Here is a 26,549-nt window from a genome sequence, read left to right on the forward strand (position 1 = left end):
TTAAAACATCCAAGCTGTTAAAGACAATTTAATTCTACCTCTGTTTGAATAGGTTTGTAATGTCTGAGTAAGGTACTCAACACTTGCTCAATCAACATCTTGGGACCTGATCATTTATAACTTGTCCATGAAAATTAAGGTTATTCCCTAGGTAAGACACTCCTGGAAATATGTAAGGGTAAAACCACTGACTTAGAAAACTCAGGTTTCAAAACATTTCCAGGAAGAATATCACATAAAAATGGTCATCTCTTAATTATACCCTTCACATAAACAGAAGTATGGACATGAGCATTAATATTAAAACAGTCCTAAAATTTAATCTTGCTCTTAATTTCAAACTTAATCTGTTTCCTATGTTCACCTACACCTAGAAACTGGTTCTCCATTAGTATAAATATGGCAGTAACTTTAAAGCTTTTAAAAAGTACTCATTCTTTATTTTAAGCTTACTAAGAATTACATGGCATTAATTTTAACTCCAATACATCTATTTATAGGTACATGGAAAAAGAAAAAGGGTAATAAAAAAGCCAGCATAATAAAAGGTACTGTAAAAATATTTTAAAAGATGGGGAAGAAAAAAATCCAATACTATTATCAGATTTTTTATGAAACCACTGAAACCAACCAAACAAGTAAGAGAATACAGAAACAGACTCATGAATGTACAGTCAATTGCTTTTAAAAATAAAAGTACCAAGATAATCTAAAGGGAAAAAGATTATTGCCTTAGACACATGATGCTAGAATGAACAACCAAGTATTGTTGTTTATCATTCACTGTAATGCCGAGGTGGTCAATAATTTCTTAGATAGGATATTGAAAGCAAGAACTATAAAAGGGAAAAATGTGAACTTCTGTCAATATTAAAAAATTCTGCTCTTTAAAACATACCATTAAAAAACTGAAAAGGCAAGTGTGACAGATTGAGCAAATATTCCCAGGAGACAGATCTGACAAAGAATTTATATGCAGAATTTATAAAGAGCTTTCAGAAACTCAGCAGAGAGATGGAAACCTTGCTAGCAAGACACATTGGTGGCACGTGAACACATAATAGACGCTCAACATCATCAGTCAGCAAGGAAAGGCAAATTAAATCCACAACGAGATACAATTACACATCAGTTAAAATGGCTAATATTAAACAGACTGCTCGTTACAAATGTGGAAGAGGATGTGAGGAACGGGACTCTCTCACACTGGGAGCAGGAATGAGAAGCGGTACAATCACTTTGGAACACAGTTTGGTCGTTTCTTAAAAAGTTAAACATACGTCCCTGTCTTTAACAGCCTCAACCTGGTAACTCAAATGCCCATCAACAGAAAAGGTAGTACACCCACAGAGTATCACTCAGCAATAAAAAGGAATGAAGTACTGTAGCTACACTTGCAATAACATGGATGAATCTCAAAAACACTGTGTTATGTAAAAGCAGCACCACCAAAGCGGTACATACTGTATTCCATTTATGGAAAATGCTATAAAGGCAAAACTAACCCATGGGGATAGAAAGCAAATCACTGGCCGCCTGGGTATGGGTAAAAAGGGAGGGAATTGACTGTAAAGGAGTATAAAAAATTTGGAGAGTAACATTCTATAGATTGCGATGGTAGTTACATAGGTATGTACATCTGTTAAAATTCCATCAAAATAGGCACTTAAATGGGGTATGTTTGACTGCTTAAAACTCGTATTTCAATAAAGTTGATTTTAAAAAGCCAAGTGAGCCCTGGCTGGTGTAGCTCAGTGGACTGAGCGCGGACCTGTGAACCAGACGATCGCGGTTCGATTCCCAGTCAGGGCACATGCCTGGGTTGCAGGCCAGGTTCCCAGCAGGGGACACACCAGAGGCAACCATACATTGATATTTCTCTCCTTCTCTCCTTCCCCTCCTCTCTAAAAGATAAATAAATAAAATCTTAAAAAAAAATAAAGTAAAAAGCCAAGTGAAATGTGACCCCACAAGTATAATCCCATAAATCTAATTTTATGCTGTTTGCTCTAATGGTACTCAAAGGTTACACAAACAGTAGAAATGATAATAATCCTCAAGTAATAATGACTCTAAGGGTTACTCAAATAAGACAGGCTCAGGTAACATGTGAGAACTAGAAACACAACTGGTTAAAATGTATACAGCCAATCCGTACCTCGAACGTGTATTTCTCTCTGTTATTGAAGAGCATCAATATGGTCATCTGGAAAGTGGAGACTTGCAGTATATGCTTCCGTGTGTTAGAGCCAGTGACTTGTGCCCCTCCAACGCCAACTTCAGATCCATCTTCCTGTTTCATTGTTTTAAAAAACATAAAGTACATATAATTATCTCCTGGTAACTTTCACAGTATGCTTGAGAAATAACCCTTTAGAAAACTACGAAATTTATTCCTATATAAAAAGAAAATGTTACTTAAAACTGTATATTCCCCTTTTCCCCACAACCTCTCCAGCACTTGTTGTTTGTTTCTTTCTTTATGGTAGCCATTCTGACTGGTGTTAAGTGGTATCTCATTGTGGTTTTAATTTGCATCTCTCTGATAGCTAGCGATATTGAGCATCTTTTCATGTGTCTCTGGATCCTCTGTATGTCCTCCTTGGAGAAATGCCTGTTTAAGTCCTCTGTCCATTTTTTAATTGGGTTGCTTGTCTTCTTTGAGTGGAGTCAAGTATGGAATTTTCTAAGAAAACTAAAAATGAACGTGCCTTTTGACTCAGCAATTCCACTCTTAGGAGTATATCTTAAGAATCCTGAAACACCAATCCAAAAGAACCTATGCACCCCAATGTTCATAGCAGCACAATTCATGATAGCCAAGAGTTGGAAGCAACCTAGATGCCCATCGGTCAATGACTGGATCAAAAAACTATGGTACATTTACACAATGGAATTCTATGCTGCAGAAAGGAAGATGGAACTACTACATCATGGATGTAGTAACATCATGGATGGAACTGGAAAGGATTATGCTGAGTGAAATAAGCCAAGCGGTGAAATCACCGTTAACATATGATATCACCATTAACATATGATATAACCGTTAACAGGGATCTAAACAAAACAAACAAGCAAGCAAAATATGACCAATGACACTCAATTACGGAACAGGCTGACAGGGTCCAGAGGGGAGAGGTGAGAAAATCATAGGGGAAAAGGGGATGGACTCACATGAACAAGTATAAAGGACACATGGACAATAACTAAGGGTGGGGGGCAGAAATGGGAGGGAGGTGGGGAGCATGGGGCAGGGGGCGGGCAGGGTTGGGAATATAAGACAGAAAACTGTACTTGAACAAGAATTAAATTAAAAAATTATTAAAAAAATGTATATTCCTATATATATGTGTGTATGTACACACACTCAAAGTATTTAGGATTGTCTTTTTTTTTCTGTGAACACTTTAATTTTACAACAAAAAAATTATGTTAACAGCATACAGTAAGATGACAATGGACTTATAAGACATCAAAGCATTATAATACCACCGAAAGTAGTAGGTTAGGTTTCTGTCTGTGTAGACTGATCGCAGTAAGAGAGCAAACAGCAGCACAAGGTTGGGAGTTGGGGGGGGGGGGGAGGGAGAGTCCTCTGCCACCTTTACAGCCTGTTTCTGCTCTGATTTAAGTACAAAGTACAAATTTAAGTCTTCAATAATTAACACATAAACTGTTTTAAAAACCTGCTGATCTGTTTAAAAGAGCTTCAAAGAAAACATGATCATTTAGGGGCGAAAAATCCTTAAAAAAAAAAACTCCACAATAAATAAAGCTGAGTTCTTCAGGATCCTTGACCTTCCTTCCCATTTACACTTAAAATACAGGGTGGAGCAAAAATAGGTATACAGGTATGAGTATGTGAAACACAAAGTTCATCCTTGTACTATTATTTATCAATCATTGTGCTATTTTCCATATAAAACACTGTAAACCTGCTTTTGCCCCACCCTGCATACAGTAATTTCGAACATTATTCAATATATGATTTGTAAGAAATATTTCCTATTTCAATTAAATATAAAAATTAGAACACATGTAGCCATTTTCAACAATATTAAAAAAAAACTTTGCTGTTACAATGGTATCATACAAAACCATCTAATTATAATATAGAATAAAAGTTATTTGCTGCCTACATGACAACTTACATATTATTTTTTTAGTTTTGATAGAAGCTTTTCATTACTTTTCTATTTTAAGGCAAATGACCCTGATTCGAGTTATACCAAGCAATGAAGGTACTCTAAATCTCACAATTTTAGATATAAAAAGGTGACTTTTTCCTTCCTTAAAAAAAACCCAAAAAACCCTCACCCAAGGATTTTGGAGGGGGACGGGGTAGGGAGGAGGGGAAAGGGAGGGGCAAGGGAAGAGGGAAGGGGAGGGAAAGGGAGAGGGAGAAACATCTATTAATTGGGAGTTGCCTCCCATATACACCTTTTGGTGTATGGGATGATGCTCCAACCAAGTAAGCCATCCAGCCAGGGTGCGAATGCATTTTTTTTTAAACAAAGGCAATTCACTAGCATAGTGATCATTTTATTTTATTTTTCGCTGAAAAAATGTTTGACTATCATTTTCAATGAAGCATTTTATTGGTATTCTGTTACAGTTGTCCCGATTTTTTCCCTGTTGCCCTCCTCCTCCCAGCCCAGCCCTGCTCCCACAGTCATCCCCATCCCTGCTGCCCACGCCCAGCAGGTTCCTTCATACCTCTTCTTTGCCTAGTCCATTGCTTGTTTTAAATGATCACTTTACTAACATTTTGTGCATCTCACAAATCTAGAGTGATAATGTTTTCAGTTCTGACTACTAAAAAATAATGATTACAGGAGACCGAGAATTTTGAAAAGGAACTCACAGCTTTGCATGCCCTCAAATCAACTGAAATTTTATTATCGGCTGCAATACAGTCTCAAGACTGGTCTTATAAAATATGCAATTGTTGTTATTATTTACTCCTTAAGAAAGGATACTATATAATCTTCATACTGTCAAATGAAGGTATTTAGCAACCGAGAGAATATAGGTAAATAAAGCCAAAGTTCTCTCTTGTCTAAAAGTATGAAACAGGTAGGGAAATAAGAGAAATAAATAATTTACCCAAGACAACAGAAATTACGAATCAATTCTATAGACGATTTTAAGTTACTTAATATACATATGCTCAATCTACCAATATTTACCTTTTTCACTGGTCCGTAGAAGGTGGCATTGAGATCTGCAGAGCCCATGTGATGCTGGAGCGTGAGCTGTCGACCACTGTGTTTCGCTAAGTAAAACCTTTGGCAAATCAAACCAGGTTACAGAGAATTACACGATTTACATATTTGAAATTATAAACTACAGGATAACAACCCTTAACAAATACATATATAAAAGAGAGTTTAAAAGGTTAAGAGTTAAACCTTAGAAATCAAGTCCAGTTCTAATTTTTTACAATAAGAGGAAACTAAAATAAAAATAAAAAGAGAAAAAGGAAAGGATGGGCAGAGAGTAAGACAGATAGAGAAAAATACAGACCTAAGTTAGCTAGGTATCACAGGCAGTGCACTAAATCATCCATTTCTGCTGGTACCCTGGCCCAATCCGGGGGTACCTTGGCCCCTGGCCTGCTGCTCAGCCACTGTGGTCAGACCACCTTTCTCCACAGTAACCCAACAATCACTTAGTCCTAAGTCACTGGCAGACACCAAGAATACAAACTTTACTCTTAACCATGCGCTAACGCTGAAGGACATCAATAAAACAGTCCTCGGAAAAGAGTTTATGCAATGCATATTAAAACCATAAAGGATAAATTCTCCTTTTGAACTACAGGTAAAAAATAGAGTATACTCATCTTTGATCAGGGACACTATAAATGCTCCTATTTATTTCAATTTTGGACAGTTATTTCTATCTAGAAATACAAAGTTTGATCTGTGTTTACCTTCTAAAGATCTCAAAAGCATGTCTTGGTGCTGGTGGGATGTTGCACTTCGGTGTGGCTGACTGAGTGGGCCAGTATCCTGTTGTGAGCACCCGCACTGTGAGATCGACACCACCCAAAGACACCTGCAGGAAGGAGAAAGAGATGTCGCCAACAATTTTCTAGGACTTGGTATCTGTTCCGTACAGACACTGTGTTCATTATCAGAGTAGTCAGGGTCATGCTCAATATCAAGCAAATAAAACATTTACCTTCTTAAAGATTAGACCGACCAGTGTTTTTCACATTTTAACTCTCCTGGTGAATATTTATAATTTTTGCCTAAGATGCTGACTTTAAAATACTGACTAAAGGATGTTGTTAACATGTGAACAAAAGGTGACTTGGTGTCATTGAGAAATGTAAAGTCTGGCCCTGAAGCTTTTTAAATAAAATGTTAAGGTGTCATATCTGTGTCATTTTTAAAGGAAATTCTCGGGTAATATCTCTCACCTCAGCTTTTAAGTATTTTTATCATCTTAACACACAAACAAAATATTCCAATCCCATTCACGTTGGAAGTACACTGAGAAACACTGGTTTTGCATGGGGTTCACACTCTAACCACCTCTACCTATGACACTAGGTCCGGTTCTTCACGGCAGGTGCTCTCTGAGTGTCTGAATAATGGACGACCACCTCTACAAAATATATGCCAGAATTACTCTCACGACAGATATTTTCTTCTTTTTAAACAAATTAAATTTTTAAGAAAATAAAAATAAAGCCTATTAAAAACTTCTGAAATGTGAATTTATTGATATTCACAGCTTGTTCTAAACCATTATTACATTTTTATCTAACTTGAATGATTTAGTGATAGATTTCCAAAAGGAAGAGATGAGTTTATAAAGAATATTGTCAAGTATTCCATACTCCAATTTCTTCACAAATATCTACTAAATGATTATTCTATTTTATAGAAACTAAAACTAGAAATCCTAGACGATACATAGATGAGATGATCGCAGCAGAGACTATTACGAGACAGCAGAGATGATGAACAGAGGAGGACTGAGAACGGCTGGTACATTTGCAAGTAGGTGCGGGGGGGGGGGGGGGGGGGCGGGGNCCCCCCCCCCCCCCCCCCCCCCCCGGGGCGGACGTCAGGGCTCACAACTTGGTTCAGCCCACCCAAGTCTGCTCTCTCTTCTTTTATGCACTCACACAGACTTAACCTTTGAATCTTTTCTTAATGCCACTGTTAAAAGAGGCCTTCTTTGACCACTCTATCCTCCCCATATTTCCTCTATATCTTCTGTTACCAGCTAAGGTGCTCTGAGTTTTCTTATTTTGCTTATCATCTATTTCCCAGATTAGAAAGTAAACTCCGTAACGGCAGAGGATTTTGTGTGTTCAACTCTCAGTTGTGCACCCTGTGCCCAGGACAACCCTTGGCACAGATGGCACATGATAATAAATTATCTGTTAAATGGAAAAGAAAAGAAAGAAAGAGCCTCAAAGAACTATTATAGTTGTTTGTATCTTCTTTTCCTCACTATTTGAAGGCACTAAGCTTACATCCAAAGGCAGCACATGACAGAGTCATGTACAGAGAGGCAGAGGTGCCAGCAAAGTCCGTAAAGAAACAGATATATGATAGCACGGAGGTTTTCCTGCCCCTTCCATATTTTCAAAATAAAAACAGGAAAAATAAACAAATACTTAAATTACTTTCAGTATAATACAGAAGATTTATCTAAAACTAAATGGAAGAGCCACTCTCTTGATATATTCCAACAGGTCGAGAAAGTTACAGAGAATCACCTGCTTGAGGATTAGTGACATTTTAAAAGTGCTCAAAGATTTCAGAAAGCTTAGGATTTATTTGATTATTTTGTCACTTTTCATCAAATCTTTCTAAGTAGGTTACAGATTAGGAGACCTAAGGCTTAAGGTCCTTGGCAGAAACAGTTATAAAAAAGTCAGTAACTGTACACAAACAATGCCCTTTCAGGAAATGGAAGCTGCAATTGAATGAGCAGATCTGTAACTCTGAGCATCTTGATAAGTACTCTACTTACTACAGTTAACTAATATTCTATTACACAATGAAGGATATATCTGAATAATCAAAATGAAAGACTAGAAAATTCACAAACACTGTAACAAGAGTTGAGACCGTAACTGTCCCATCAAAAGGCCTTCAACTATCACAGACAAGGTAATAAAACACTTAAAAAATAGTAAGGGTACTGTACCCATCAGGAACAGACCCTTACAGATGGTTTCAACAGTTTCTGTTTAGACCAGGTTATTTTCCCAAACCCCCCAATATGTGTAAAATTAGCAGAAGGAAAAAATAAACAAAAAAATTTTATCACATGAAAATGTAATCATATCAATATATTAGAATTAAGTACCAATCCCTAAACAACCCACCCCCCCAAACAAAAAACCCTAAGATAATCACATTATTCAGTTCTCACCCATGCAGATTTCAATATATGACACACTAGTATCTTTCTTGCTCTCAGCCATTCTCCACTGTAGGTATTATGAGGGGAAATCATTATATAACTACTCAATGAAGGGGGACCACAAATCCCTTTGGGTGAGAATGCCTTAACATGTACTTGTCTGTTTCTACAGAATTGGCTGTTTTCACATATTTTGTTTGTTATGATACTATAGGACCATAGAAGTGATAATCTAGTATTTAAATATAAAAATAGCTCTAATTTTTTGAAATGATTGTGACATGTCTTAATTACCAAGTGATATAAAATATAAAGTCACTAGCCCTGGCTGGTGTAGCTCAGTGGATTGAGCACGGGCCTGCGAACCACACGATCTCGGTTCGATTCCCAGTCAGGGCACATGCCTGGGTTGCAGGCCAGTTCCCAGCAGGGGATGCACAAGAAGCAACCATACATTGATGTTTCTCTCTTTCTCTCCTTTCCTTCCCCTCTAAAGATAAATAAATAAAATCTTTAAAAAAAAATAAAGTCACTAGAGAGAGAAAACTGTTAAAGAAAAACTGTGGAGTTCTCTAAACTTAAGGAAAAGTTGAGAAACAGTTAAAAAATTCAGAACTTTATTAAATCCTCACAAAACCCCACTGGACTCCAAAGCCATATAGGCCGCAGCTCATCTTTACTCTGGAGTCAGAGTACAAACCACACTCACAACACACTAGTGTCAGCGTTTTTACACTCAGCTTATCCCCCCCCTGATCCTGGGGGCCCATTGAACATCAACTAAATACGAAGTGACAGAGGCACAGCACGAGGCTGGTGTGCAGCGCAAGGACGAGAACTGCAACCAGTGAACTTGCCTAAGCTCAGTATTCTTTCCACAACCTATAATGACTCTAATGGCAGAGTCATGCTATTTATTACATTTTCAGCACATTCCTTTAAGTGGGGAGGATAAACTAAGTTTTAGAAGAATGAAAGAAAAATAGTTTAACATTAATAGTTAGAAAAAGAGGCTATATAGGGAAAAATAATTTTTAGACAATACATGCTGTTTCAGACAACACATGTTGACAATGGTATTTACAAAAATGACACCAGTTCAGTTATTTGATTTATAGATAAAAATGCCTGTTACAAAAAACTTTATATAAAAACATATACATGTAAGTAGAAATTAGAGAATTTTACCCCAGTTGCCTGTAGATGTTGCCTGAATTCATCCATAGTTGTGTTTGAGATGCTCATATCCCTAAACATTCCTTCCAGTTTTGATGTGAACTGACATCCGCATTCAGTCTGGGGAAAAAAACCACAAATAGACACAAATAAATGATGGGGTTTTTTTTTTACGAGAACACAGCAGTGAATAAACCAGTCCAGGTTACTGACACCATTTCTAAATCTTCCCAATAGCTACTCTATGACCACAGGTACTAAACTTTAGTGTGTTTAAAAATAACCAAAGATTTTATTTTAAAATGCAGACTTCAAGTCTCGTTCAGAGATTCCAATCACCTCACTGAAGCCAGGGCCCAGAGCTCTGTGTTTCTAACAAGCACCTCGAGCGCTGCAGGGACAGGCAGTGTGTGGACCACGCCTCTGACAGAAGGCTACCGAAACACTCCCTTCACTGCGTCCTTTGTGCTAATCCCACCCCATCTCCATAAACCGTACCCTGCCACGCCGAAATAAATTCCAGCAAACTCTGAATGTCTGAGAACTTGGGCAAATATAAGGATAGCCTGCTCAAAAAGATTCTAGCTTTATTAATTTATAAAGTAAGTATTTTAAATTAATTATTTTCTAATCAGATGTTGGCATTCAATCACAAGACAAACATGAGTTAAGTGCACACCACTCCACCTTATACACACCTTACCTTTAACTTAGATATCATATTTTTTTCAGAGTCATCAGAAACACTTTTATTTGTGAGAAGTCTCCTTGCCAAGTGTTGTTTATAATAGCGTTCAAATACATCTTTCTCTTGCATAAACCTAAAAAGGACCATCGCTTTATCCAATATCGTTTCTACTTCTTGTTCTGTTAGCTGAAAAATCAATTAAAAGGCTATTTAATAACTCCAAAATTTTAGTTGTACAAAAACAGCACTGCAGTTCAACGGTTTAAAAACAGCACTGTGACAACAAACATGAATATCGAGTTGAGCCACGCCAGGAGTGATTTCATGAGACAGTGCCTCCGACTCCCCAGAGCGGCAGCAAACCACAACCCTTACACCCTACTCCAGTGCAGCATTAAGCAGGGGGAGAGGTGCAGTCCATTTCCTGAAGGGCTACCACTGAAATGACACATGGCTAGCTTAAAGGATGACAAAGAATAGATGAAATAAAATTGTAATGGAAAAAAAGAAACATCTTATGATGCCTTTCCGTAACTTAGGCAGGAATATACATAGCCGAAAGACAGATATTTTCATATTAGTTCATTCAAAATCTAAATCATGCAAACAGAAAGGGTAATACTTTGTTAGAATTTAAAGAGCAAAAAGGCCCCTTGCCTTTACTATTTTAAGTAAGGGAAAAATGATACTGGGGCAGATTGTATTAAGCTTATATTTAAAAATATGGAAGATTAAACAAATGTGTCTTTTTAATTCTGCGTTCTTGACCTTCCTTTTGCTGGTTTCTGCTACAGGAGCCTGTAAAACCTGTGGCCATTTGTTGCTTTCCCTTTTGTCTCACAAACTCCAAGATGAAGTCAAAAAGACCAATTTATGTGTGATCACATGTTTAATTTGATTTTCAATGCTACAGTTGGCTACCAAGATTCCAGATATAAAATAAAGGATTGAAACTGAGTTTCAGTATATGTTTTCAAACTATTTGCTGATAGTCATTCTATCTACACCTTCGAATTCTTGGCATCCAAGTATTATTTGATTCATAAACCCCTAAACCGGACGACAGCGACATTTTGTGCTGTGCATAACTGTTTTCTAGTTTATTATCTCAAGAGCTGATCTAACCCTCGCAGTCTAAAGACTTGAAGAACCAAGGCCGTGCAGCTGTTGGTTTTTACACATTAAGTGGAACGTCAAAGTACCTCTGACCACTGCAAATACCCTACACAATTCTTTACAAAACTACAGCACACATCAAAACACAGCAAAGGGCTATGCTTACTTTTATATCTACAAAATGTCCTAATTTTATACTTGATTTCTTAAGTTTACACACAATCTTCTACCTACGAGTAAAATTTTATGTATTTTTCAAATACATTATACTTACCCCTTTGACTCCCTTTTTCAGCTTATCATCAATAAATAATGAGAGGTATTCAGGGGACCTGGAGTTGAGGTTGAGAAAGTACTCAAAGTCACCAGCAATAGTTTGTTTAAAGAGCCGGTCATTATTAAACGATTCCTGGAGGAAGCGATCAAACCTACTCTTCAGATCCAATAAGCCCTTCCAAATAAAAACACAGAAAGTCAGGATACATTATTTCTCTAGAAACACTACACATGTGAACATGCATGCTAGTTTTAACTTCACCGGTAACATGTGTGTGTATTCCGTATTGAATTTGTAGATACTTTACTATTTTTAAGCCTATGTCTAAGTCTGTATTAGAAATGTCAGTGATGAGAGAAGTATTTTATCTTCCACTTATGTATTGCAGCCAATGAATCAAAGAACCTCCTCACTTGTTACTCCTAATCATCTGTCTTTACTAAATGGGCAAGTCTGAGAAAATTAGCTTTAAAAATGTACCTCAAAAGCCCATTATTTATATTAAAACACAAAAAACTTAGAGCATAATTTATTCATACTATTGCTTTGAAAGCAAAACAGTTTGAAAAAAAAGTATTTAACACTTTTTTTTTTAACACACTAAGGTATATGAACAGTTAGGCATCTAAAAAAGTGAAACAATAGCTTCCATTCTTAAGACTCTTTAAACAAGGTCTTTACCAGATAGAATGTAAATGAAAAGTAGCAGCTTAGTCTGGCTCTCGGACATATACATATTTTGCAAAATTCTAAAATATTTAAGTCTACCACTGGGAAAATTAAGTCAAAAATACATAACATATGACAGTAAAAGTGACCTTTTTAGCACTTGCCGATAGGCCTTTATCATAAACGTAAAGAGAATCTTCTATGTTTACCCACCTGGATATAGTCAACGGGATTCTTTCCTTCGCCCTCCTCAGAAACTAGGGCTTTACCTTGCTCCCTCAAATAGGAACTCATACACTCACACATTGTTTTCAAACCATTTGGCACACGACTAAATAACTTGTACATGCAAGCAAGGTCTGCAATCAGAAAGAACACACAAATTGGCTACATTAAAGATTAAGAAAGAATATGAATCTGTTCATGCTCATCTGTGATACTTAAAACTTAATTCTCCATTATAATCATTTGCTGACATAAAAATCTACTAAACCCTCCCCAGCAAAATGGCAAAAATGAAAAAAAAAACACAACAGGATAGTTAATGGTTATTATTGCAATTTATAAAATACATGTTTTAGATGAAACACTCTGAAAGCATCAATAAAATGTCTCAGCAATTTCAGTTTACATGAAGAGATGCCCAAAAAGTGTAACAAAGCCACAAAAAAGGAAAGTGAAATTTTGAGTTCCTGCATAACTGATCCTATATAATTCTAATCTAGAACCTATTATTATTAGAAATTATATATCAAAAGGATAACTTTAATTATGGTGTAATTTGTAGTCAATGTTAATTAAAACCAATGAAAAAATATTTGGTCCTACGGATACTTAAAAAACATCTGGTCTTACAGATATTTTTAAGCATGCCATCTCAGAAGTTCAAGTAACCATGAAAACAAATAAAATATACTAGGATTTACTTCATTACAATCATGGGAGAGTTTAAATGAAATTTATAGAATCCCTATTCTTTAGTATTTTCCTCAGTGCAATCTCTAAGACTTGCCAGGCGATGTCTTTGAGCCAGTATCTGTACTTTAAAAATAGGTCTAGCTCACTGACTTGCTTTTATTTAGAATAAAAACTTTAGACTCTGTCCACTTTTTGTATCATTTTCACAAGATTAAAATGTGGAGCTGAAATAATGCTTTTCCATGTCTAGTGTTTCTTTGAAGTAAGAACTTATAGGAAGACTATAGAGTCAGAGCTTTACAATGATATAAAAGTTTTATCATCAAGAACTTGAAAAATGGAGCTGAAACAACAGTTTCTAGATCAGAAGCTGGTAAATCTTTTCCGTGAAGTGCCAGATAACAAACACTGCAGATCTAGGGACCACCCACGGGCTCTGCTGCTATTCCATTTTGCCCGTGTGCAAGCGAGAAGCCATAGGCAACACATAAGTAAATGGGCATGACTGTTTCAATAAAGCTTATTAAATCTAAAATTTATATAATTTTACATATAATGAAACTACTCTTCAAAAAAATTTTTCCCCAACCAAACTGGTGGTGGATCATATCTGGCAAACAGGCTGTAGTGTACTAGTCTGGTATACATTTACAAGAGCAACTTAGATCCTAAAACTGACATTGTGTGTATTTTAAAAATACTTAAAAGTTTTAAAAAAAGGGCTCCTAAAATTATTCAGTAACTCACAGAAGCAAATTTTATTTAAAAATAAGTTTCCATCAATAATGCATGTCCAAAGTAATCTACATAAAACAAAGCTTATAGTTTTCTCACATTTAATATAAAGCCAAATTTCCCATGTTAAAAAAGAGGTATTACAAATTCAAAAATACGGACATACAAGGTCTGTCCAGAAAGTATCCAGCAATGTATTATGAAAAATAGACATTTACTGAAGGTACAAGAAGCACTGTACACAGGACAATGACACCTCGGTCCCCTTCAAAGTAGGCTCCTTGAGACCTCACACAGTTCTCCCAATTGCTATCAGATGCTTTGTCATGTTTTCCTGAATCTTGATGGTCTGAAATCTCTTCCTTTTTTAAAGATGATTTTAGTTTTGGAAAAGCCAAGTCACAGGGTGCCAAATCTGGGCTGGAGGGAGGATGAGTCACCTGGGTGATTTGATGTTTCGCCAAAAACCTCTGCACAAGATATGATGCAAAAGCAGGAACGTTGTCATGATGAAGCTGTCAATCACCAGCTGCCCATAGCTGTGGCCTTCTGAATCATCTGAACAGTTTCCGCAGAGGAATGTTCAAGCTTAATGCAGATTTGTCGCTCTAAGTCATTTTGAATGCAATGGCCACACAGTACACATGCTCACTCCATGGCATCTACCACCCCCACTGACTAGTACAGTAAAGTCATTATTGTTCACGCATGTGCATTCCAGTCCACTCTCCTTGGCTGCCAGGTTACATACATGTCCCACAAACCATTCTAGTTACATTAACAGTTGTTGGACTTTTTCCGGACAGACCTCGTATACCACAGTAAATCTGGCATATTAAATGCCTCTTAACAAAATGGTTTTCAACATACCTATTTTGTTCCTACTTCGTTACAGTTTTGCTCATTTATATGCTATACATCAAACTGTAGGTAAATTAATACAATTTCATTGGCTTTCACTATATATAAATGTATAGTATAGTGGAGGGTATGAATGAGAAAATAAAAGATAAATAAATATCATTATTTCTGTATACAGTAAAACAATAAAATGGATACCATTGGAACTTAACTTCACAGTACTATCTGCATCTGATAATCAATCCAGTTCATTCTCCATTCATGGTGGGAAAACTGTTTTCACTTTCTGATTTATGAGACATTTGGCTTCATAATGGTGAAGCTGTGCCCCTGACCTATTCTTGACATAATGCTCAAGAGCAGAGCCTAGCAAAATTAAGACATTTCACAATTAGTTTTCTAGTAGAAAGTCAGGAAATTGAAGCCAGGATTTTACAATTTAATTTTGAATCACAGAAGTTGCTTACTTGCTGAAAACATTAATTGCTAAATAGAGAACTACAGTAAGTAGCTACTGTGGTCATTTTTTCACTTACGTACTTTTTGAGCACACACCCCGTGTCAGACATAGCTAATGTCGCTAACCCAAGTCTCCACGCAGGTTACAGAAATAGTGTAATTCAGGCACCACTGACACTCTCCATCAAACATTTTATAGCCCCTAACCTTCCGCCCATTTAATCTTCCCTCTCTCACACCCTCAAGGTAGATAAGAAAGAATTAACTCAATGGCTAAACAGTACATTACAAAACTGACTGATTCTCATTCTATTTAAGTAGAAAATACTTTTTACAGGAAAATACTTTTTATAATGTCCAAATCTGCCAGGGACCCTTTAGATCAGGGGCCAAACTGCAGTCTATGGACCAAATACAAACACAGCCATTGTCTTTTTTTGTACATCTTAGGGATTAAAAATGGTTTTCACATTTTTAAATGGTTGAAAAAAAAAAGCCAAATGAAGGTTTACAGAAATATAGTCTAGCTTATTCTTTTGTGTTACTGTCTACTTTCTCAATACAGAGCATAGATGAGTACTTCACTACCATCATGGCTCACACATCTAAAATATTTACTATTTGCCCCTTCATAAGAAAAAGTGTGCTAATCCCTGACTAAGACCTTCAGGTGCAACTTATCTTAGAAAACATGGCAAACATACTCAAAAATGCTTGTTTCTACAAAACAAAAATCATTTTAAGTTATTTCTGCCTTTACAAAAATGGTTTACCAGAAGGGCTTTTTAAAAAGTTAACTTTGGGGGGGTTTAACAGAAACAATAAAGTTATGTAGAACTGTTCAGGAACTTATCACATGTGTAGAAATATATAACCATTTCAGAACACAAAGCAAGGGTTCCATGACAGGAAGCATGGAACAACCTCTCTTCTCATCTTCCTTTTTCCATTCTTCTATACTCTCCTTTCTTGAAAATTATTCACTTAAATTTTCTTCTTTTCATTCCCTTCCTAGGTCATTACCCCAAACAGACAATACATATTTCTTCTGTAAGAAATAAGTGGCTAAAGTATCAGTAAGACTTCATCCAACAAGCAGGAAAAAAGAGTAAGTACCATGTTTATTTTTTAATATCATGCCAGCAATTTATTTATAAACTCACAGTTTTAAAGCAAAGCTTCAGACATTAAGAATAAGAATAACATGAGTGTTTACTTATTTCTTCTAGGGTATTTGCCACAAAACATGTTTTTAGGAAAATAAAGATATATAGCCAAAAGAAGTAAATGGTACAGTTATCTCAAAATATTTACTTTTAGGCAATTCTCCGTTCTCTATTTTCAGTCTGTAACGCCAAAGTCCTCAAAACCAGTTTACTAATTTATCTAAATACATCAATATGAAAACATCCATTTTTGCATTTTTGGAAGCTTTATCAAAACTGACTCCAACAATCGAGCCTACAAAGATTGTAAGTTTGGAATTTCAGATTTTAAAAGGATCACAAAAACTACAGGACACCATATGAGAACACAGTCCAAACCCTTTCGTATACATGACACCAAAGTTCAGGAATAGATAAGAAGCTCGCTGGCCTCACCCATATTAGATTTAGCTTCTGGGTTAAGAAAAACACAAACTGAGAAGACTTAAGATGAAAGACAGAAAAAAAAAAGCCATGCGATTCACCAGAAACATTTAAAATCCTTATTATTATAAAGCTTTACTATTAAATCCTATCAAAGTAACAAATAACAAATTAACACTATACATACATAACTTCTTGAAAACTGACATCATAACTTATTTTAATTATAGGAAAATGAAAAAATGACTGAGTAATTGGTAGAACTCTAAGAATTTGTTTTTCAACTGCTAAGACTTACCTTCTGTCTTTCCATTTTTTAACATATGTACTAGCCCGGAATTCTCCATTTCCACTATAGTTTTCATGTGCTTGGAAATGAGTTCCCTCTCAACCACCTTTACAATCGGCTCTTCGGTGGATTTGTCAAGGCAGTGCATCACTCGTTCTATTTCTTCATTAATTCTAGCTTCCACTTTCTTTATATATACCGAAGCACTGTTTTCTGCTAAAAACTTCTGGCTTTCCATCTGCAAAGAAGCAGCATGATTCTTTAAAAACATATAACCAAAATGTGTTTCTGCTTTTAACTAGGCCTCTATAATGTTTATCACACACCAAACTAAGTATCATAAGCATTATTAACATTTTACAGTTTATTACACATGTTCATACAATCTGAAATATATCCTTTAAAAAGCACTCCTTACCCAAGACCAAATACACACACTATCCTTAAGCAGTGTTTTTAACTACCGCCAACGTACTCTTAATAGCAGAAGTAAACACACGCCAAAATAAAGCATCTGACTCCAAGTGAGAGTGGCAACTTCTCTGATCTGTTTTAATATAAAATTATGCCTAGAAAGATCCATCATGTCTATCATCTAGTTTTGCTGGAATACCTCTACATATTAAAGTCCTCCTGCCACCCCACTCCCCAGTCTCAGAGGAGTATACATACTGAAGTCGGAGAAATAGAGCTTTTAAGTAACTATTCATCTTGTCTGCTAACACCAGCCTTATAGAAGTTCCACTAAATCACCAATGTTAACCAAAATGATTTAAACCTATTTGAAAGTAGGATTAATGAACATATCTAAGAATTACCTAATAAAAGATATGTTGGTGTGAATGATGTACAAATTTAGTTAGCACTTCTTACTTTAACAAAAAGTAGTTTTAATCCTCGAAAATACCAAGTTTCTAAGAACTAACATTAACAAACTAAACAAAAATCTTGGCGAGACCATCCTGATAAACCCTGATTACCATTATTCTATAAATACTGTCTTTTCAGTTGGTGTTTGGGTTGTATATACTGCCACAAATTTGTATCAGTTGTACTTACTGACCTACAATTTCCCAATAAACAGTCTTTAAGATATATGCACTATGGGATCATGGGTATTTCTACATTTAGTCTACTAGTTATTGAATAGTGAGACTTCACTGGTGATGCACTTGCCTACTAACTAGTACTAAATAATTTGCAACATATAAACATAATAAAAAGTTATTTCTAAGTTTATATGTTTTATAAGATAAAAAACAATGTTTGGTAAGTCCAAACTCTTCCGTTGGTTTTCAATGAGTTCCTTCACTGAAATGTGAGAAGGTGGGTAGGTCTGCTGAAGGATATTTTTTGCATGCTCTTCCCTTCAGTAAAAAAAGGTCAAGGTATCCAAATTAGTGACCACATTCAATAACTTTAAAAACATCTTAAAAGAGCACTTATTTATATCTTCATTTATTACCTGAAAAAATTCTGCAGACATTTCCAAAAAAGGAGCCTCAAAATCTTCTTCATAGACGGATCGTCCTTCAAGACCTAAAATCATTAACATCTGGCAAGCATTTCTTATTGCGCCTCTGTCAAAAGAAGTTAAAACCATTTGGAACTCAAATAATATCAAAGATTCATGTAAAAAACAAAACAAAATACAACAGTAGTAGCTAGAGTTTCAGAATGTTTTTTAAATCAAAGTGACCAATCTCCCAGAAGCAGCTTTTTTATAACATAAGGCTCTAAAGTAATTTTATTTGGAAAGCATATCTTGACTGCACAGATATTTACCTAAAGTTGTTCTCATGCAGTGATTACTTCAGCATTTTACAGAAATATGTTTAAGATGTGTAAATATTTCTGTGTATTAAAAAGCAGAGAATAAAAATGCTACTTATTAGGAAGCAGGGAAGGAGGCTGTGTTGCTAGACACAGAAATTTTTGTACTAAGTGGCTTTTAAGAAATCCTGACCAAGCACCAACGCTGAAATAAAAAGACTAGCAAAAGTCGGCCCTGGCTGGTGTAGCTCAGTGGATTGAGCGCAGGCCTGCGAACCACACGATCGCGGTTCGATTCCCAGTCAGGGCACATGCCTGGGTTGCAGGCTAGTTCCCAGCAGGGGACTCACGAGAGGCAACCATACATTGATATTTCTCTCCTTCTCTCCTTCCCTTCTCCTCTATAGATAAATAAATAAAATCTTAAAAAAAAAAAAGACTAGCAAAAAGTCTTCATTTAACAGCTGCTTTTAATAGAGAAGCAGAGAAAGCAGTTTTGTGTGTTTAAGTCACTCTAGCTGGTGTCACAAAAATGGCACTCCGATCACGTTAGAAAGGCGGAAGGGACATGAGACGGACGGGTACAGTGGTTCTTAGTCATTTTAGACTATGCTCAACATTTTTATTAAATATGGTCAGAATGAAGGCTAGTTAAAAGCCCTTAAAGAAAAAGACAAAAGAAAAACAATGTTATCAAGCAGCCAAAAAAGAAAAAAAAGAAAGACAGAAAAGGACAAAACGCCGGCATAAAAAATACCTGAAAAATCAAATGGGGAGAATGGCTGATTTTTCACTTTTAAAAAAGTATACCAAATAAAAGCTCAGGGTGGCCTCTTCTAACAAAAGTATGCTTTTAAGTCAACATCTATGTAATTTTGTTAACTGTGATATGGGCTTTCAAGAATTTTCATAACATGCTAGGCAAACTTTTATTTATTTTAATAAAATTCTGACAATGAACCCATTCTCAGGATATAACTGCTAAAAACCAAAACTCAAGTGAAAAGATGATGAGTACCGGTCTACAACTTCTCCTTTCCGCTCTCTCGCAATCATATCCAACAACGTCTGTCGTAGATGGTCCCTAATACACCCATAACGTACAACTTGGTCTCGAAAAATAATTAATCCTAAATTGTAGACATTCTCCACATTATTTTGTTGTACATATACACGGTCCTGCAGGGAAGAGAAAATCATATAAACATGAGCACAACTCCTGAAGACATAATAAGCATTGTGAGCTACAAAAGTAAAGGCAATACAATTCCAAAAGCAGTCATTTCAGGTAAGAAACACTTCAAGCTATCTTAAGCAACATGAAATTTTCTACTAGCTCCTAAATTACACAAAAGTAGGACTTTACAATTTACAATTGTTATTGAAATAAACGATGGCTGTAAGTAATTGCCCATGTAGCCTAAAAAAAGGAGGAAAAAAGCAAGCACAAACCCAGAGAGGGGCAGAGGAGAGTAAGCAGAGAGCAGAGGAGAAAGGGAGATGGCCACGCAGGCAGGTCGTCCTTTCTCCCCAAAGTCACACCATGCCCAACATGGTTCTCACTTTGTGAAATACTCGAGTTGAAAATCATTTTCTATGAAGTAAAATTAAGACCCAAATGATTTAAGTTGACTGCATACTGGTAAATATTAAAAGGCTTTCAGGCTTACAGCAGAGCCGCATCAAAACACCTCCAGTCGCTGTCATTTTAAACAGATCACTTACTACTAGTCATCTTAGTTTCACGGCCTTACCAATGTGGTACAGGTGTCTCACTTTATAAAGCACAGGTAATCCAGGACTGGCTATTAAAGTCCTATTTGGGCATTATGTGAAAATACATATTTACACCAAAATACACTGAAATAAAACGGATCTGAACTCACAAAAGGATTAGTAATAGAATTCCTTTCTGTTTTTAACCAGGAGCTCTCTGGTCTGTGAACTTCCTAAAACTGTTCACAGGTAAGTACTTTGGAAACAGAGCTTTTACTAGATTCTTAAAGGCATCTGTAATCCCCAAACAGTTAGATCCACTTTAAACTGTGGTCTTGGAACTTTAAAAAGGAACCCTAGCATTATAAGCAATATCAAACAAAACTACAACATGAACATGAACAGAAGTTCTACCATATTAGCAATGCAACTAAAATGATATTGATCAACCTCCCAATCAATTTTCACTAAATTCTCTGAGTAACACTCTCTTCATGCGACATCTTTCTCCCAATCTTCTTTTATTTATCTCGCATAATAGTACGTAACAAATGGATACAAGGAAACTCACTTTTATTAGCACCTTTGGTGCTCACATTTTTCAAGTCCTGATATCAACTTTAGTGAGTTCAAAATTTTCACCGATGATTTTTCTGACAAGTCCTTGGGCTTCACAAGATACTAAATTCCAAGATTTCCACTGAGCAACTCTCTCCCCTCCTTTTTGATGGCTCTCACTGTTTTCCATATACTGAAGCTACTGTTCTACCCATGACCTTCAGGGTCCTAGCATATGCTATAAAATTCACTCATTTTAAGAGTACAGTTCACTAATTCACAGTGAATTTCTATAGTTGCATAACAACGGCCACAATCCAATCCTAGACTACTTTTATCGCTCCTCCCCCCTAAAACCCTCCAAGCCATTTGCAGTCAGTCCCCATTCCAGCACCCTTGTTTTCTTTCTGTAAATTTCCTTTTCTAGACATTTCATAATTGGAACCATATGTCATCTTCCATATCTGATTTTTTACTAAGTATATATAAAGTTAAGGTTCAATACTGTAATACAGATTTCATTTCTGTGTTAGTGCTGAATAGTATTCCACTGTATGGATGGATATACCACCTTAGTTTAGTCATTCATCAGCTGAAGGGTATTCTGAGCTGTTTCCAGTTTTCGTCCAGTTATGAACATTTAGGTACAATACAATCTACTTGTGTACATATGCCTTCAATTTTTCTTGGATAAGATTTTTAGGAGTAAAAGTACTGAGAGGAACGTAAAAAGTACCTATTTTCTCTAAACTGAAAATATCAATTATTAAAAATTTTTGAATATGAAGAAATAAGAGACACGGAGTTGGGAATTCTTCATATGATCTCCATCTCTACCATTAGCTGTCTGGGTGACAGTTGGAGAGTTGTTAAGTCCGTGAGAGACAACGGTGGGTAAGGGAAATACAGATGTGGCATAAAAGCTAAACCTTTCTCTCTTTTTCTTATGTGTGTATATTTTTTATTTATTTATCTTTAGAGGAAAAGGAAAGGAGAGAGGGAGAGAAATATCAATGTATATGGCTGCCTCTCGTGCGTCCCCTGCTGGGAACTGGCCTACAACCCAGGCATGTGCCCTGACAGGGAATCGAACTGTGATCATCTGCTTCAAAGGCCTGTGTTCAATCCACTGAGCTACACCAGCCAGGGCTAAACCTTTGTCTTTTAATGTAAGATTCTCAAGGTGTAGGTAACGATTATAGTTAAATGGCATATAATATTAACTCTGAAATCTGATTATAGATCCCAGCGAGACACTAAATGGAGAAGGAAAAATCCACAAACTTGAGTGTGTCTACTTAAATTAGTAATACTGAAGAGTCATTTATATTAAATGTCTAGTATATATGATTAATTACCATCAAGTAAAATAAAAGCTATACATGCATATACCCACATGTTTATGTATACATACTTTAAATAGATGTGCATGCACACATTCACAATAAGTTTATGATGTGCACATGAAGTATGAAAATATTTGCTAAACGAAAATGCTAAATATCTGTTTATTGCTCATTAACACAATCAGCCTATGGGTAACAACAGTATTTTCATAATACTAGTTCCTAATAGAAACCTCTTTTTGTTAAAATACAATCTCAAAGTACAGATACGAAAAAAATCACCCCAAGGAAAAAAATACTAAACATAACATAAAAATAATATTTTAACCTCAGGATTTTAAACCAAAATGTAGTTTGTGTGAGTCTAACATTAGTCACTTATCTGTTGAAGAGAGCTCAGCAAAGATAGAAAGTTGGTGGTGGCTTCTATCTGCCTTTTGAAGCCAAAATGCAGACATTTTAAATATATAATGTTCTGAAAAACATGTTTGAAAGTCTAATGTCTGAGTCAAACATCAGAATTACTAAAGAGATGTGACTTCATCTCCACAGAGATAAGCTACATTTTAAATCTCTAAATTTATTCTCCTCTCTCAGGAGTTGCTAACCTGCAGTGTGCAGGAACCTTCACCAGCTGGATGAACCAGGGCGGGGAGTCAATGACAGACTCGTTTCACCACTCCTGTTTTCAGAACTGGGAAACAGACTGCTTTCGCATCGAACTCCATCTGTGCAATTCACCTGATAAACCAACCCCAAAGCACTTCATCTGTGATGCACCATCCACCTCACAATCTTATTCTACTTTTTTCCATTTCTATCCTTGATAGAATAGCTTTTATTAAGACCAACTTCCCTGCTAACAACAACTATAAAAGTTAGATAAAAAAATAAATAAGTGCCACCTGTTTAAAAATCTGGACTAGGGCAGACAGATCTCTAGGAGCCGAGCACAAAGAGGCGCAGTCTTTCTTGCCCCTACTACAAAAAAAGCGGCCCTGAACCAGCTGATGTCCACGTAACACCTCTGGCAAATACCTATTCATAACCTCGGATTCTCACAGTCTCAGGTGACAAGCAGTTATCAGTCTACAAGACTATAGGTATTACTACTACCACCATCTGAAAAAGATTTGTCTGTCCGCCTTGACGAATGGCTTCTTCAAGATACCCAACCCCTCAAGACACCTAAGTATTTAATGTATGACAGATTAAACTCAGCATGCTAAGAATATTCTTAGGGGTATCAAGATGTGCTAGGTGAAAATATAAATTTTATAAAAGCTAAACCTGTGCAAAGTCAAGGAGTGACTGTGTAAGTGGCTATAAAGCTTCACAACTCAGAAACTGGTATTAAAAACAAATCAAAATACAACAAAAAAATCTGTTAATGAAGTCAACTCTTACTACTTAATTTACCTTCAAGAAATGGTTCAGAAATTTTTTTTCAAGATTTATTTATCTTTAGAGGGGAAGGGAAGGAGGGAAGGAGAGAAGGAGAGAAATATCAATGTATGGTTGCCTCTTGTATGTCCCCTGATGGGAACTGGCCTGCAACCCAGGCATGTGCCCTGACTGGGAATTGAACTGCGATCCTTTGATTTGCAGGCCCGCGCTCAGTCCACTGAGCCACACCAGCCAGGGTTCAGCAAATATTTTTAACCAAACACCATTATGTCACAGAAAAGCAAAGTAGGATAAAAAGCAAAGTAGGATATTGGGCACAGCAGCCACTGAGGCACCCAAGGAAAGAAAGAAACTAAGTTCTTTCACACTATCACTCATATCCAGTGTCTCACTGAATAATGTTTTCTTATGAAATTAAACAGGTATTTGGAAAGCAAATTCTAAAACTAACCTTTTAGAACCGGTCACATTCAATTACAAAACTTACTAGTACAAACATAAATAAAATAGTCCTTGTCTTTTTATAAAGTCTGAAGGAGTTCTTTATAAAATTTGTGCCTCAAATACAAGTAGTTCAGTACTTTCAATAATACCACTAATGACACAAGAGCAGTTATGAATTACTACACATTCGTCTACACTTCCCTGTCTGGTCCTACCAATCAGTGGTTACGGGTAGCTATTTATTTAGGCAAAGACCCACAAAAAATAACAAGTGTTAGGGAGAATATAGAGAAATTGAAGCTTCTGAGAAAAGCAAGGTCTTACAGAACTATCTGTATACCTGTATGCACAGTAGCATTACTAAAACTAACCAAAGGGTAAAGACTACTCAAGTGTCCACTGACGGATGAACACATAAGCAAAATGTGGTACATACATACAATGGAATATTATTAGCCTTAAAAAGGAAGGGAATTCTGACACAAGCTATAACACAGATTAACTCTGAGTCACATGGGTCAAATTCAGAGATGGGAAGTACAATGGTAGTGACAAGGAGCTAAGGGGAAGGGGCAATGGGGAGTTACTGTTTAATGAGTACAGAGTTTTAGTGTGGCAAGATCAAAGTTCTGGAGATGGTTGGAGGTGCTGTTTTCACAACAGTATGAATGTAGTATCACTGAACTATACACTTAAAAATAAATAGTTACGATAACTTTTGATATGTGTATTGTAAGCCAACTATTTAAAAGCATCAAAAAGCAACAAAGGCAACCTGGACTCGAGGAGTCAAGATTCTGGAAAAAAGCCAAGTATACCTTTTGTTCCCCTGGGTCATTTGTTGTATTTGGAGAACTGGAAATAGGGGACCAAACAGAAAGTATCAAGCAGCTAAGACTCATAAAGGGCCAAGGACTGAAGAGGAGAGAAATCAAAAGAACCAGAAATTCTGCAAACAATTTTAATCAATATGTTCACTGACACACTACCCTAGGTATGGATGAGATGCAAACACCCAAAAGGAGCACTGGGAAAGAGCTGCACAGAGACTGCTGGCTGACTTGCAGTGGTAAGGAGAGAAAAGCTGCAGGAATTCAAGGCAGAATTACTGTGCAGAGCAAAGTGGTAAACACTTCAGGCTTTTAGCTGAGACCCCAGAAGGTCTATTCCCTGAGAGTAAAGACATGCCTTAGAAATAGAGGCAAACTAAAAACAGTCCAATCTTAATTAACAAAGCCTAAAGGCCAACTTCAACTAAATTACAGTGATCTGCCCATACTGTGCCTGCCTGCAAAAGAAAACTGCATTTCCTTTAAAGATAGTATCATCCAAGGTCTCCACATTTTTCATATACCGTGTTGGTAAAATTCCCAGGTTTGTTCCCCCACCAAAATAAAACACCCCAGGATCAAACATCTGAAAAACAAGAGAAAAAAACCACACAGGAAGTCTAAAGTATTCTAAAACTCATACTATCTAGGAAGTAGTTGAAATGAAAACTAATACAAAGTAAACCACAAGTCAAGAATCTATGTTTTAATCACCAAGATAACCACTAAAGTAATTTTAGAGTAATATACAAAAACAGCTAATGGGGAAGGATAATGAGATAATAAATATACTCGATGCACCTGAAGAAGGCAAGAAAGCCAGGGAAGTCAATAAAGACAGGCGAGACTAAAATAAAACAAATAGTGGGATGGCAAATTTAAACCAAATGTACCAATAATTACATTAAATGTCAATGAAAATTACTGTAAGTGATGGGGTTAAAAGGCATATTATTGTTTGGTGCTTACAAGTGACACACCCTAAAAATATAAGGACACAGAAAGTTGGAAAAGAAAAGATGGGAAGAAATTTGCCACACAAACAATCAAAAGAAAGTTCATATAGTAAATACTATACAAAGTAGACTTAATTAAGGCAAGAAGTATTACTAGCAATAAAGATATTTCATAAAAATAAGAGTCAATTCAACAGAAAAATAAAACTATTCCAAATTTATATTCACTCCAAATATGTAAACGAAAATGAGAAATAAATACAAATTTACAACAAATGATATTATAAATCTGAAGATTTTAACATTTCTTAGTAGCTGATAGGACAAGCAGACAAAAAATACTTTTAG

General features: G+C 36.1%; 1 protein-coding gene across 2 annotated transcripts in view; it reads right to left on the minus strand.

Moving 5' to 3' along the window:
* Positions 1-26,549, minus strand: part of CUL3 (cullin 3) — a 90,863-nt gene that overhangs the window by 14,793 nt on the left and 49,521 nt on the right. For both annotated transcript variants that reach the window (XM_037029374.1, XM_037029376.1), the window contains 10 exons: positions 19,963-20,123; positions 18,637-18,751; positions 17,181-17,409; positions 12,534-12,679; positions 11,649-11,825; positions 10,274-10,444; positions 9,583-9,690; positions 5,936-6,060; positions 5,190-5,286; positions 2,159-2,293 (listed from right to left, as the gene is read on the minus strand). In XM_037029374.1, coding sequence (XP_036885269.1) covers positions 2,159-2,293; positions 5,190-5,286; positions 5,936-6,060; positions 9,583-9,690; positions 10,274-10,444; positions 11,649-11,825; positions 12,534-12,679; positions 17,181-17,409; positions 18,637-18,751; positions 19,963-20,123 — 1,464 coding nt within the window. The remainder of the gene's footprint in view (positions 1-2,158; positions 2,294-5,189; positions 5,287-5,935; positions 6,061-9,582; positions 9,691-10,273; positions 10,445-11,648; positions 11,826-12,533; positions 12,680-17,180; positions 17,410-18,636; positions 18,752-19,962; positions 20,124-26,549) is intronic.

This window comes from Sturnira hondurensis, unplaced genomic scaffold (genome assembly GCF_014824575.4).
Source record: "Sturnira hondurensis isolate 20B ecotype Veracruz unplaced genomic scaffold, ASM1482457v3 Scaffold0020237, whole genome shotgun sequence".
NCBI classification, from domain to species: Eukaryota; Metazoa; Chordata; class Mammalia; order Chiroptera; family Phyllostomidae; genus Sturnira; species Sturnira hondurensis.